The following is a 15,231-nucleotide window of genomic DNA, read 5'->3' on the forward strand; positions in this document are numbered from 1 at the left end:
GAGCTCAGGACCCATACACATAAACCAAACTAAATACTGTATTTGAAGCAAATCAGCTTTTGAGTCTTAAGGCTATTCAGCTGCAGACCTACAAGCCCACCTGCTAAACATATTACTAGCTGAACACAAAAGCATGCAAGTCAGCCATTAGAGTGGGCTCAGTAACTGGGAAAGTCATCAGGTTTTACATAAGCCATACACTCAGACCAGAAGCTAACTGCATGTACCGTACTTTATTTCACAACTTGCAGCTGACAGGAGCTTTTATAGACAGCTCATAAACACCAAGAATATATTAAAAACACTTATAAAATGCAAACACCTTCAAGAGCATCCAGTCAAGGACTTTTGCTAAGACAAGCCCTGTGTTTTCTTTGAAAAAGTCAAGCCCGTTTACCTGCCCTCCAGATTTTTAGACTTAAGTTGTTCTTCTCCTTCCTGTATCTGCTCTTCTAGAACCTTTATCTTGGCTTCCCTCTGCTCGGGGGTTTCCTGCCCAAAGAGCTTGCTGGTCATCCCTTTCAGGGAGAATGTTCTCACAGTCTACAAAAAACAAAGACACTCTAGGTTTGGGATTCCTGAGCACAGCCACAGCCAGAAGACATTATTCCAGATTTTTACCAGCATTTGGGCTTATTCTTACTATTCAGCTGAATTTTTGCTTTAACTTCCATTTTGTGAATGAGATTTTCATTAATTGATAGGTAGCTATGGGAGGTATGGTGGCTCACATTAGAATGAGCAAAATGGGAAGTAATTTGATATTCAAACTCTTTAAGGCTGGTCTGTGGATTTGACTATAAGTGAGTCATTCCACTGATATGGGTAACCTTTCAGGGCAGTTTTCCTACTGAAGTAGGAAAGCAACTAAGTCTTGTGTTCTGTATGAGAAAGAAAAGCCATAAAGTAGTTCTGTATAGAACAACAATAGATCCAACAGCAATATTAAGAATTCTAAACTTTAAGTCACCACTTTCAGATAATGTTTTAAGTAACATTATCTTCCATATAAAAGGGACTAATGCCACATATCAATAATATCCTCCTTTCAAAAGGCAGAGGAAGCCTTTCAGAATTCCCGACGTTTTGACCTTTAGGATAGAGTTGTTTGTGTTATCCTGCTCAGGTCATACTTCCTGCAACCCTTTACTTGCTCAGTATTCGATAAAAGAAGTTTGGTACAAACAGCTTATGTCACCAAGAACCAAGTTACTTTAAACCTCAGGTGCCTACAGCTCATATGATACCACTTCTCATAAGCGGTGGCCAGCATGTTAGTGCCATTTAAATGCCATTCTAAGTAACTTGGCTCAAATAAAAAATAAATTTAAAAAGAAAAAAAAAAAAAAAGGAGGCATCTTGGAAAAGAAAGTGGAAAAAGACTCACTCCTGTTGCCAGCTCCTCACACTGCTGTTTCTTAGATGTTAGGTCCTGTGCAGCCATTTCCAAGTCATATTGCATTAGTTCGTGTTTCCTGCAAACTGCCCTGAAAAGTAAGCAATGAAAGATCTGTCACATAATACTTTGTTTTGCTACGTTTCCCTCCATTTAAACTTTACAAATGGCATCAGGCTTTTTTTTTTTTTTTTTTTTTGGCAGGCTGCACATTCAGTTATTTATCTAGCTCGAATTCAACAGCCTTATCACAGAATGCATAACTCCGCAAATGCTGTAGTTAAGCAAGCTTGGATCAAAGTATAAAGAAAGTTCTTAGTACAGCAGCGTTCTGCTCCTCTTTTTAGACTCAATCCAAGACACTCTCAGCAATACAAGCCCTACCACCTACTTAAGGACACCACTGTAAAATAGTTGTATTCAAAATACATTACACAAAAATCACAACTATGACAAAAGGTACCTGGACAGGGTACCTGTCACAGCAGCAATGTATCAGTCAATCATAAAATTCTTCACATTTTATTTTTTTAAACAATGAAACAAGAAACCATGCTCCTAGATTCATATAGTGCTTTTCATCTGGAAAAGAGGAGAGTTTCCTCTGGCCACCTGCAGTAAGTCCCAGTTCTGTGTGGGCTGACAATGCTACATCCATACTCCACTGCCAGATGTACATTCGTCTCCCAGGAGAAGCTACTAGTGCCCTGGGTTCCCACACAGCAGCAGTCACACTCACCAACCCGCTTCTCTACAGCGCTACTGACCTCTCCAAGAGGTTCAGAGCCAGGCCGTGGAAAGCACAATAGCTTCAGGTGCAATCTTACAGCATAAAGCAATTTGCTTTTGTATCTACACTTGTTAAGGGTGGACTGCCCTATAAAGGCTAATGTTAAAAAAAAAAAAAAAAAAAAAATCAGTATTTAGATGCACAATACTGTAGAGCAGATGAAAGTTATATACAGCACTTTGAAACTTGCTGGAATCTGTAATGGCTGTAGCAGCTCTGTTTGGCCTATCTCATTTGAAAGCTGAAGCTTTCAGCACATTGGGGCACTATTATACCAGAAGCCAAGGAAACAGTGTAACCAGAGGAATGAACAGCAGTACCTTTCACAGAATATAGATTTAACATTTCTGCCATTTCACTATTGATCAGCTCAGTTCTAATTTGTATTGCCACCCACATGGCAATCAAATATGAGAAAGCAAAATAACAGGTGAGAACACGGAGATTCCACATCATTGAAATTTCCACTTCTTGGAGAACAGAAGATGATACCAAACTAAATTCAACATCAACACAATGTTAGAAGAAAGGACTACAGCTTCCATTTGAGCTATACACTTCTGTACATACCGTAGTGCTTCTGCATAGAAGAGATATTCTTTCAGCTGATCTGCATAATGTTCCTCTTCTTCCAGTATGTCATCAATAGAAGCTGCATATCTGGTGAAAAACAGCCATGGTTAAATATAAAGTTCCTTAATTTAACCTTTAAGGATTACACATACAGTAACAAGGGAGGACACCTGTTTGACAGAAACACCAGTCACAAAGTAAAACAGTGAAAGGCACTTCCAAAAAGGGTTTTTCCTTTGTTTTTAATTAAACTCTGAATCAGCTGATATAAACATTCCTGCAGGCCTGTTTCTTTGGTTGTTACTACAATGAATCTTTTGACAAGTACAAGATCTATCACAAGCTTCCTGCTGAAGATGAGGCAGTTTTTCTTACAGGAAAAGAAAAATAATTCATGCCTTTTCTTCAGTGGACTGTCAATAGGCAGCACCAAGGCAAAAAAGACATGGTGCAGAAGAAATCCTGCAAGGCTTAAAGCATTAAGGCATAGGAACATGAACATCATACCTTCTGAAAAGCAAAGAGGCTGCTTTCATTGTCCGTTATTCAGCCTGAGTACAAGAGAACTCACAGTGGTGCTCTGAACACCATGACATTAAGTCCTTCAGCTCCTTGAAAGTCTGTTGCTTTGTCTGCTGTGTAAGTCGGGCATATCAATTCAGAGCAACAAGAAGTTTAAGCCTTCCTTTTAGGGAGAAATCTGAAGTACAAAGGCTTGGACCAACTCCGCGGCTCTTGCATTCAGTAAGAGTTTTGTCATTTAGGCTGACATTTCCTAAAAATGGCAAAAACCACTTTCTTTTTCTAGTTTGTGTTGCTTATTGAACAGTATTTAATAGGTTCTCACTAACCAAGATGACTGTGCTTGGACACATTTGCAAGGACAGGCCTACAACTAAGAGGTAACTGCATATCTCACTCGGCACAGTGACAGAAATAGGATGCCACTTTAGCCCGCAATACAGGGCGTGTGCCACTGGAAATAAACAGAATGAATGAGATCCCATCACAAATGTCTTCACCCATTCTGCTAACTCAGTCTGGATTCTCAAGTATGTGGCAATCTCTTGCACAGCTGCAGGCTCTCTGAAGCAAGCATATGTCCATGCTTGTCTAGTGACCAGCACAATGCAACCCAAATGTTAATTACAGTACCTCTTGGCTTTAAACTTTTTGCAAAGCCTTTGAGTTTCTCTCTTTCTTCCTGTGCCTCTCCAGTAACTAGATCTATGGAAGAAGTAGCAGAGTCTCAAGCTGAAAGGGAGCTGGTAACATGACTTGGGAGAGAACAAGAAATCCCTCCTGCAAGCTCTAAAAGAAACAACAAGGTCATTTAGACCCCTTGGAATCTAAGGGAGGTATCCAAGGGAGACGCTCCTGCTGAAAGTTATCCTCAGGCCTGCTCAGTAGGGCATGCAAACTAAGGCTCTTCGAAGAGGAAGCAGCTACTTGCAGAGTAACTGGAAGAATGGGAAGACTGAGGAAGAGCTATAGACATGCCCATCTGTTCATGAATTTTGTAAGTTTGCAAGCAAGATGAGTTGTTTTGATGCTCTACAAAATCAAAGACATGGCACATCCAGGAAAAGCCCTACCAAGGCTATTGGTGATAAATAAGCATAACATATGAAGTGACCAGCAACAGCAGATCAGTTTAAGTAGAAGGGATAAAAGAAAAGACAGAACAAGAATTCACATTATGAATCAAAGTAAGGAATAAGTCTGAACTGTTAAAAAATATACTTGCTCTGAAAAAATCCTGCAGCCACACAGGTCATAAGTGGTTTACCCTCTCTATTTTTAAGTTCTGAAGTGCAATAATTTTAGTATAGTGGTTAGATTTCTCAGGGCAGCACGTGGACCACACTTCAGTTACAAGTAAGTTCTAAGTTTAGAGCAGTGCTAGACCTTATCTGTGGCAGAACAACTCTCCAAAAAACCGAACAAAAAGAACACCTAACAAAACCCCACCTTACCTAGACAGGGTTTTCACAATAACACTTAGAAGTTTGATTTGAAAAAAAACAGTAGTACGACAAGCTATATTTTTGACTGCTTAAGCTGAAGTTTAAATACTGGTTTGTACTAAGCAGGTAGGCAAACCAGAAAAAATCTTAAGGAGAAACACTGCAGTTAAGTTCTAAAGGTACCTAACAAGTTCCCACTCTTCGTGGGAATCGTCAAGTAAACCCCTGGTTTAGTTTAGACTGGTTCCACCTGTAATGACAGTCTAGTTGATACAGAGATAAAGGGTCACTCATTAATAGTATAAAGGACAGAAGTCAAAGGTCTGGCATTTTTTTCTTTCATCTTTTAAATGCTAGAATTACAGCCATTCACTTGAGCTTTCTCAGCATACTCTGTTGCTTTCTATCACTTTAGCAAGTCTCATGCTGTTATACAGCAAACACCCAGAGAAGCTTTGGGATGTCTTCTCCAAATATTAAGCAGTTTTAGATCATACTAAACAATAACAACTCAAAAGTTTAAATAAACATCTAATAAAGACTACAGCATATGGGGCAGATAGAGAATAATTAAATTAGTCTTTAAGTTTAACATCTATATTAGGCAACCTTCTTGAAGTAGCTTTCTGTTGCAATAAACTCCTGTCTAATGTTATGGGAATAGTAACTGGACTGATAAGTTATACTTTCAAGAGATCATAGATATGAACCTTACTGGTAGGAGACCACATAGGTCACTGAATCAGTTCCTGAATCTCACGGCTGCTGCTTCTTGCTTGCTTGTCAGTAAGAGATTATTGTTGTATGAGAGTGCCAGACCAAACAATGAAAGCTACCTCAGACTTCATGCAGTGATTAAAGTTACCCAGAAACTCACAGCCATCTCTCTGGATCTTTAACCCTAACTGTGTTACAGACAGAAATATTAAACGTCTCGGATGTGTGGAGAGGGCTCAGGCTCCTGAGAAGTGAGACCCAAATCTTTCAGTTGGTTACACATTTCTAGGTGTTTGACATCTTAGTGTGGTGTATCTGAACAACTGAAAATGTACTTGTGCCTCCTTAACTCCTCTATATTATACCATGTTTTCATAATCTCTTCAATTTCTGCATACTGCAGTAGGTGCTTAACACTGTATTCCATCTTCACTTCAATTATTTTCTTCTGAAAGCAGAATGCATTCTCCATTTCTTTATTCTCAGAGCCCTCTACCTAAAAAATACTATACCTTTTTTTGGGTGCAAACCACCATATTAGCCAAAACACAGAAGTGTGAATAAATTATCCAGAGGGGTTCAAATTCTTAAAGATCAGATAAAAAGCAAATTATTCTGAAGAAGCTGAGGGCAGAGTTTGGCATGGCTCTTCAAACCCTTCCACTTGACAAGGCATAACACCAATAACAACCAAGCAGTGGTACATACGTAAATCTGCACTGTAAACTAAAACTGATAGCTTTACTTCCACACAAATTACACTTTATCAGTAAAAATACTGTATGAAGAAGTGTCATATAGTTTCCACCTCTTGCTGGAGTTGTTACTTATCTGTACTGGCGATTATAGAAAAGGAATCAGAGTGATGAGAAGTTATACTGTTTCACTTACTATATATGACTACCTGAAAAGCAGAAAGCATGAGCCTACAATACCACTTTCTGTGAGCACTCTGAAGTGCTGGACTCTTATTTTGAAGGCTGTGCTTCATGTACTCTGCCAACTGACTCTAAAGATGCAAAGAGGGAGGATTCTCAACTTTATTACACCCAGACAGTATTTTTGCAAGAATCCATTGGAGTTTTGATGCTGATTAATTAAATTTCTTAACTCTCTGTAATTAAGTCCAAATCTGTGTACCATCTACTGCATGGTACAAAATGCTGCTATCAAAACCAAACAGATCTTATCAGGTCTGCAGTACGTTAAAGTTGTATTCCACCAGTTTCTGGCATAGTAGCTTAAAAGAAAAACTGGAAGAATTCCAAACACTTCTACAATTTCAAAATAATAATAAAAAAAGAAACGCCTCTGGTTCTCGTGAGACCTTTTGAGCTACTTAATACAGTACACGGATGCTAAAATTGTGCCTGTATCCAAGTCACAGAAACACTGTATACCTAAAAACAACGCCCCCCCCAACTTTCTCAGTACTCTACTTGTTAGTACTTTGGGGTTGAGGGAAAAGAGAGGAAAGAGGGAGAATTCTACATCTGGCTTACATCAAACTATCAGATATTCAGTCAGTACTTACACATCCATGTGGTGGCCAGCACTCTGCAACCCATCCCCCATCTCCTTTTCTATTGCACTCCACTCACTGTAGGAAAAACAAACGAGAAACAACATCACACATGAAGGGTAAAGGAAGTTAATAAGCTGCATCCTGTATATAGTTTCCTTCCAGGTGACACCTGAATTGAAACTGCCTCAACGTTAGACTTGGCCAAACTGTTGTCTTCCTCTAAGGAGCAGCACTGACAATGTAGCAAGGCTATTTACAGCACTCTGTTAAACAATTATCCCTGACACCTAAAGTCATCCTCACAAATATACTTAGTTTGGGATTGGTTTTGAGCAGAAAGAGTTGTGTTTAAATAGCTGAAAATCAATTAAAAAATAAAACCAAAAAAACCCCCCAAAACCCAAAAAACACCTAGAACTTAAAATAAATTGGGGGGTAGGGGGAAGGGAACTTTCTAAAACAGAATTTGGTCTAACATGCTCATCAAGAAGAAACCAAGCTTTCCAGACTTGCAACACATCAGATAGAAGCCTCTCATTCCAAAAACCAGAAGGTGGGATTTGACATTTGCAAGCATTTTACTGCTCCTGAAACCGTTTGCTGTATGTTGCTTTCTGTTTTCATACTAGACTGCTGTTTAGTTCTAGTCATTAAAAAAATCTCAACTTACAACCCTCTCATTACTGCAACTACCTATTCACATTAGGGAGATCATTTAGATAAAGAAGGAAACAGAGCTACAATAAAGACAGCAAGAGACTTATTCTGGACATCCAAGTATGTACACTGCAATTTTAATGGTGTTCTTAGCTTTGTGAAACCTTATGAGATTTCTTAGTTACAAGAATTACATCCACAACTCTTTTTACAAGAAAAAAGGAGGGGCTCCCCTTATATTTCACATAATTTATGTCTAATGCATCTATTCTGTCCTTCACTTTTTCATAAACATTCCACTCTGCTGATGTTGACATTTGTTTGTCTTTGTGTTATTACAGAACTACACCTAATTTCACTCTAAAACCCCCAATGAGAAAGACATCTGCAATCCATTAACCCAGAGAATTAAATTTAGCACTTGAACAGTGTGTAGAAGCAGGAGGTTTCCCTTAACCAGAAGTTTAGATTCTTTAATTCTCCAGCGAGATGGAAAACTTGAGCATGCAATTCACTCATATAAATCAAAAAATGATTGGGAAAATCACTTTTAAAAGGTACTAAAATTGGATATAGTTGTTGATTTTTAACCCTTAAAAGGGCCTAGAAGCTTTTCAGAGACAACTGCATGAAAATAGGTAGTAAGTTACTTCCTGAAGAAACAGAATGCCAATGCAACGACAAAAGTCCCAAAGGTCTGGAATACAAAACAAAAAGCTAAAGTCTTCCACTAGAGACTAAGTTCAGCAGATCCAGAGATCACTATATCCAACACAGAAATCTCATTAGTACTGCAATACGAGGTTTTTCAAGGCAGACATTGAAATGTTTCAGATACACTTTTCAAAAGCATAACAACACAACCAACAAATTCTCTCTCTCTTTCTCTCCCCACATTGCTCTGTCTATGTGTATATTTAAAAACTGTATGAACTCTTACCTGAATACTCTTCCATAGTTGCCATGGACTTTATAGACACCATATAGCCGGTCTGCTACCCTCTAAAACATTTTAGAGTCAGGTTTTGGTCATCAACATCAACTGCAATTGCTTTGTGAAAACCCAAATACAAACTTCAAGCTAAAGCCTTAATGTTTTTACAAAGGTAAACAAGATTAGGCCTAAATCTAAGCTACTACTATAAGCTACTACTAAAGGAAAAATCAACAGCATTAAGTCTTTGAACACTGAAGTCACAATCAAAGCTATATTGAAAAGTAACTTTTCAAGTATTTCTTTGGAAGCGCTCATGTATAGGATATGCCTATGGAGACCACAAATAATCAAGTTACCTTCAGTTTTTGATAACCAGATGTAAGGCATAGCCTCCTTTACCCAAATAATGCCAAATTTATATATACCCTTGCTTATTTAACATAACTATGGCAAGACAAAAGTCCATCCTGTCACCAAGACTGTAGGGAAAGCTTCAGTTAAATTCTAACAAGTGACTCAATTTTTCCATCCAGCTCAGCGAAATGAAGGAAAGGAAATGAGCTATCCATTGCAGAACTTATTGCTCAAGCTAGATAGGTCATTTCAGCTGTTTGGAGAGTCAGTACCTGCTGCAGCCAGCACTATGATGCTGGCAACAATCTCAGAAAAGACCACGTGTACACTCTGAAGTGTGACTTGTAACCCAGATAATGCCCTTGTAATTGTGATGTACCAATAAATGAGATTGAAGTTCGGTAAGAATTACCAATATTTGGCTGTCAAAGCAGTAAAAAGGAAACATAAGCAAATTGCCCAACAGATCTCACACATACACAGCCCTGAGAAAAAGGCAGCGTTAGTAGAACACCAGTGATTAATCCTCTCAAGAACGTCAGCTCCACAAGGCAATCCATTACTGTCCTCTCTGCTGCACAGTTTCCATCAAAAATTAAATCCCTGTTGAATATACTAAAAAGCAGTATCATGCTCCTTATTATTGGAATTGTAATTTCTTATTTCCTTTTTGTGACTTTAGGAAAAAAAAAAATTTCCGTTCTCAACCCATAGAGTATCGTCATGCATGACATTAATTGTTCTCATCATTAGAAAGAGCATTATTCATTACAGATTGAAGAACAAGCCAAAAAAAGAAAAAGTGTGCTGGGAAGCATACACAATTCATACTAAAAGCTCTGGAAAACAAAGTATTAGATGTCTGACCAGAAAAACTGTGTTTTGGGGCCCTTCCCAGCCCAGACATCCAGCAAAAGCAACTAGTCTGCTGAGTAGAGAGAAGCAGGCATCTCTATTCTCTTTAAAACACCTCCCTCTGATACATGACCATCAGGGGAGAGGACAGATTAGCAACATGCATGTGTTTGCTCCTCCAATGACTGTCATACTCAACCATCACATTTGGAACTCTTTTCCCCCCAAATCTGTACTAAGTCAGCACACCCCCTCCACCATCTCCTGCCCCATGCTCCAGAGCCAGACTCTCTTAGGCAAAACTGCCTGTACTCTAGAGCACATATACCAGTTCTCTTGACTAAACAAGAAATACTGCCTTAGAAATAAATTATACTATTTGTCACGACACACATGGGAAATACTTACAGCTCTGACTCGCAGAAGGTGTGATATGACAGACTGCAGTTCATCGCTATAGTGTTTTAGCTCAGTAAATCTCCTGGGAGCAGGAAACAGATAGTACATCATTAGCCATCATGAAAGCAAGCTTTCACAGAATGCAAGATAGAGCCACAACGCTACAGCCAGGGAGACTGAGCCTGGATTATGTTGAGGTGGAATTAGTTGAAGACTCCTAAAGAAGTGACTACAGAGTTTAATTTCCCTGAAGCGAACAACCCAACACTTGCATAACTGCTACTTTTTATGTAAATTGTGAAGGTTCAGAACAATTTAAGAGCTAAATTTTTATGAAATATAAGTAGTTAACTGAAATTACTACATCACTGTGTTGGGTTTTTTTAAAAATGGGATTTATAAAGGCAAGCATAAGTGAATACAAAAGCTTCAAATATGTACAAAGCCAAAATCTGCTGAAGTATACATACTTCTTAATAAAAATGTGTTCACATATCCGATCTGTCAAAGATACTTTGCTTTCAAGCTGCCATCTAGCCAGTTTTAAGCATAGCTCTTCAGAAGTTCAAGGAAACATTCACAATTATCACAATTCCTCTAAGGCTAGGCTGTACGATAATCATTACCAGTTATGTACGAAACCCTATTGAGACCCGTACCTGCACAGGAGTCTCACACGGCTAAAAGCCATCAAGTCACTACAGCTTAGCAAGGTACCAGTCAGGTAACCCATCACAAGTGACCACATGCACACTGCTGGCTTGCCACTACCGAAGGAAAGAGGCAGTTTATCAATCAGCCCAGTTAAGCCCTGGTAGTAGTCTGAGTTGATACATTTAGCTCATGCTAATCATGAAGCAGAGGCAGCTGCCACAGCTTTGCTAGTGACAGGTAACCAATTAAGCCAGAGCAACAGCCACTTCTGTATATGTAGACCCTCACTACTAAACACAAGTCTAACTCATGACCTACTTTGGTACACAAGAACAGACTTCATCCAGATGGGAAGCCAGGAACAGCTTTACCTAAATTACTAAACAATGATCTGAAAATAAATAAGTAACATGGAAGAACACAACTAGAATTCAGGAATGGGAGACTAAGATTAGCCTTCCAGGTTGATGTTCAAGCATAAAAAAGAAACAACTTCACCCCTCCTCCCACCACAGGCACACAGTTAGGCTTTGTATTTCAGAACAGTTTGTACCCAAGAGGTCTTATTGAAATGAGTCAGGTCACTTGGTTTGGGTGACCAAGTACGAAATTCCAGGGTTTTTCATTTAACACCTCTTCTTCCCCTGCCAGGAAGTCTTCCGCTAAAATATTGTCCTCCTTAAATTCAGGAAGTAGAAGCTTTATTACTATTTCTAGTATTTTTGATCTCCAAGGATCATCTTTTATAAGATTATGACACACACAGGGTTAAAGTACATAAAAAGATTTAAAAGCCAGCAGAGAAACTGTATGGGAAAAATAAATATAGTCATTGATCTGCACAGTGGGGTTTAGAGAGCAATCTTTTCAGTTTACACTTTATAAAATATGCACCAGGGCTGCATGTCAGACAGCTGCAGACACGTACAGTGAAGATATTTGAAATAATTGAACTGAAAACAAAAGATTAAAAAGCATGCCTTCAGCTCAGGAAGACTCCTCTTTCCACTCCAGAAATTTATAATGAAAAGTTTTATTTATCCTGTTTTGTGGCAAGAAAGCTTTTAAGAATGCCATATTGCCTGAAGACAAGAGTCAGGAACCTAAGAGGACCTTCAGTATCCTGGACTCCAGCAGCAATACATCTTCTCCCCATGCCAATTCCTCCTCCATTAAAAAATAAAAGAATAATAAAAAAATTACTACTTCAGAACTAAGCTGTCTTCTTTTTATTGTCTCAGAAAAGCATAAACCAAAGTGATGCTATTTTTTGCCCATCTTCTGTGAAGGTTGAAAATTTTACAAATATAATTTTTCAGGAAAAACTGCTTTTAAGAGACTGGTGGTGTTGCAGATCAAAGGTTTATTTCTTAAGTATTTACTTAAGTCCTACTCATTGCTCATGTAAAAATATCACATAATTATAAAGTAATTTCCAAACTAAGTTTGGTGAGGCACACAAAAGGATGTTTACTTTCCAGTGCATCATAACAGTAGAAGTGTGAAACGAGACATAGTTTTGGCACTCAGTAGCTGAGGCTTTTTTAAACTAGTGCTTTTCACTTGGTTTTACTGGTTCTGCAGCCATGGCCAACATGGTCTAGATATTTATTTGAGCTATTAAGTAGAACTTCAGACACAAATGAAGAACAGATCAGGTCACATTTCTCTAGGATCACCACCAGGTTTCTTCTCAAAAGTATCTTTTACAGTAATGGCAAAGAAGAAAATTTCATTTACAGTAGACAGCATTTCAATCTAAGTTATTTACTTTGTGCATTTGACTCAGCAGTACTCCTTCCTACATCAGGGAGGGCAGTACCATTTTCCTGTTTTGTGAAGGAAGATATTACAAGAACAGAACTGTTCACTGAAGAACAAGCCACTTGTCCAACTAACCAGACAAAAAAAGGAGACTTACTTTTTTTTTTATTTTATTCTGCCTTAGGAAAGGATTTAGTGTTTTCTAAAGAAACCTTTACCAAGAAGAAAGCTACTGTTTTGATAAAGCACAGAAAGAGAACAAGAGGATGGGTGCCATGAGGCCAAATTAAAGAGGTCTGCAGTAGATACAAATTTACCTCTGAGTACCACATTTTTATCACCATATAATTCCACCATTAAAGATATTAATTGCTTCCCACAGGAGGAGGTTGAACTCCTAAAGCAGCATCATTTCAGCTGTTTAAAGCTCCTCACATTGCTCTAAGCTGAAGGGTGCAGCTCAACAGGACCACGAGGCAATCCAGACTGGGAGTTGTAGCTATTCTTCACCTGAACCATTCCTGGTCCGGGAACCTGAAAGCCTACACTCCACACAGCAGTCAGATCTTTTGTTTCAGCAAGGTGAGCTTGCTGAACCACTTTACCACCCAGTAACACAAGCATCAAAGGTAATGCAGGGGGCAAGGCATCAAATTCCTGGCAGCTCAAGCTAAGTGTGCTAGGCAGAGCAAGGCGCTATTCCTCCTGTTAGTGTCACACATGCTATGCTAAAAGGCTCTCCCTGAATTACAAAAAAGTACAAGTTATGTTCATCAGTTATTTATTATACAACTTGTATCCAAAAGTTCAATTTGGAAGCTACCTAGCTGGCAGAATACAACTGAAAGCATGTGCCATATCTCTTAATGTGCTGTGAAGTCTCTACTGAGAGATAGATACTCAGGGACTGTTTTTGTTACAAGCCTTTCCACATGTTTTCCTCGTATTAACTATTTTCCTGCCTTTTACCAAGTCACTTCTCACAACAGCTTTGCTTTCTGAAACATTAAGTTACCTCGAAAGATAACAGTATATTCCTCATCTCAGCCTTAACCAGCCTTGCCCACCTACACCTATAGGCAGACTACCAGCAAAGTCTCCCTCCCGTGAAAGCAAGAAAAGCTAACTCCTACTAGCCACAAACAAAGGTGACGGAGGATGAAGCATTCAAACAAGGGGCCAATTCCACCTGTAACTACAGAGAATTGCTGTCTTTCCACCTCATTCGTCAACGTTACCTTTTATATTAAACCCTAAGTAAAAGCTTCCTTGCTGTCACAGAAGTCTGCAAAAGCAAACACAATAAAAAAGGACAGACTGGATCAATTCACAGATAAGTCTACAAAGAGGTTTAAAAAGGTATGTGCCCTCTAACGTCCTTAATACAATAACCATAGATGCTAGGGAAGTACGAAGGGAACAGACAACAGAAAGCAGTCAGGCACATGGGCTCTCCCTAAATAGCATCTCCTATTGCCACTACTGGAGAGCAGATGAACCCAGAAGGGTACTTCATACAGGTCTCTGTTGCTTATTGATGGCAAACAGCAACATCTCTTGACTCTACTGCTGCACACTAATGTTTCTAACTATTGCAGAAGTAGAAGCTCTCATTTTACCCTCCTCACATCACCTAGGGTGTGATGAACCTCCCACTACACACACCCTTACACTTCTAACCAGTTTTTTAATCCAGCAGATTGCTCTGGTGCCTGTCCCAGAGCATCCTAAACTGCAACAGAGCTGAACTGACCTCCAGACTTCCAAAAGCATCTGTGAAAATTGGCAGCTTGAAGAGAACTATGAACTGCAACACCAGGGTGCACGCATCCAGAATTGTACACTAGCAAATTTTTGGAAAGACCTACTATCAATCTGTATTCTGTTCACGCTTGGAAAGATTTCTTTGCAAACAAATATTAAGAGGTTCTTTTTCTGGGTCCGTTGGTCTGGGGGGTTTTTTGTCCCTTCCTTTTAATCTAGCTAAAATGAAAGACTCATTTTGCCTAAAGTGATGGCATTCTTCTGAATGTTTCCTGCTCTTAAAAAACACGATTTATCAAACTTTTTCACACTACCTCCTTACTGGGCTCCTGTTAAGATTTGAAGTGCAGAAAGATAATTTTTCCTTTCTGAATTTATTCTAAGGAGACAGAATATTCTGTCATCTGAAGTTACAGTTGTAACTGAAAAAGGGAAAGAGACAGAAGAAGGATGTGGAATCTTACTTGTCTGGGTTTTTCACTCTGAATGTTGCATTAAGAGCTTTTAATCTGGAATCTGCCTGAAAAAAGGGGAAAAAAAGCTTTGTTAATTTAATGCAATTAAATTCCAGTGACAAAAAAAATCTCAGCCTTCTGGCAGCACCATCAGAAAAAAATCCTGCCTTCCTGGCATATTTAAATCTTCAAACATTGAACAAGTTGACACTAGCTGCCCTGCATGTCAGATTTTTTTATTAAAAAAGTCAAGAAACTAAGCTATTTTTGTGAACTAGGAAGTAAACAGCATCCACTAAAATTAAGCTGGTACAATCCAAATCCCACAAAAAAAAAGTCCCTTCTTAAAATGTTACACAAATCATGGAGTTAAGATACACAGCCCTACATTCTTTTTAGATGAAGCAATTAGGTAACATAAGAC

General features: G+C 38.8%; 1 protein-coding gene across 1 annotated transcript in view; it reads right to left on the reverse strand.

The window, feature by feature from the left end:
- The window catches only part of SNX4 (sorting nexin 4), a 34,017-nt gene that overhangs the window by 1,627 nt on the left and 17,159 nt on the right, over window positions 1–15,231 (reverse strand). The window contains 7 exon segments of the mRNA XM_052792673.1: window positions 398–543; window positions 1,388–1,487; window positions 2,757–2,846; window positions 6,978–7,043; window positions 8,566–8,627; window positions 10,180–10,252; window positions 14,817–14,872. Coding sequence (XP_052648633.1) covers window positions 398–543; window positions 1,388–1,487; window positions 2,757–2,846; window positions 6,978–7,043; window positions 8,566–8,627; window positions 10,180–10,252; window positions 14,817–14,872 — 593 coding nt within the window.

The sequence above is a fragment of the Harpia harpyja genome, chromosome 7 (genome assembly GCF_026419915.1).
Source record: "Harpia harpyja isolate bHarHar1 chromosome 7, bHarHar1 primary haplotype, whole genome shotgun sequence".
In the NCBI taxonomy this organism is placed as follows: domain Eukaryota; kingdom Metazoa; phylum Chordata; class Aves; order Accipitriformes; family Accipitridae; genus Harpia; species Harpia harpyja.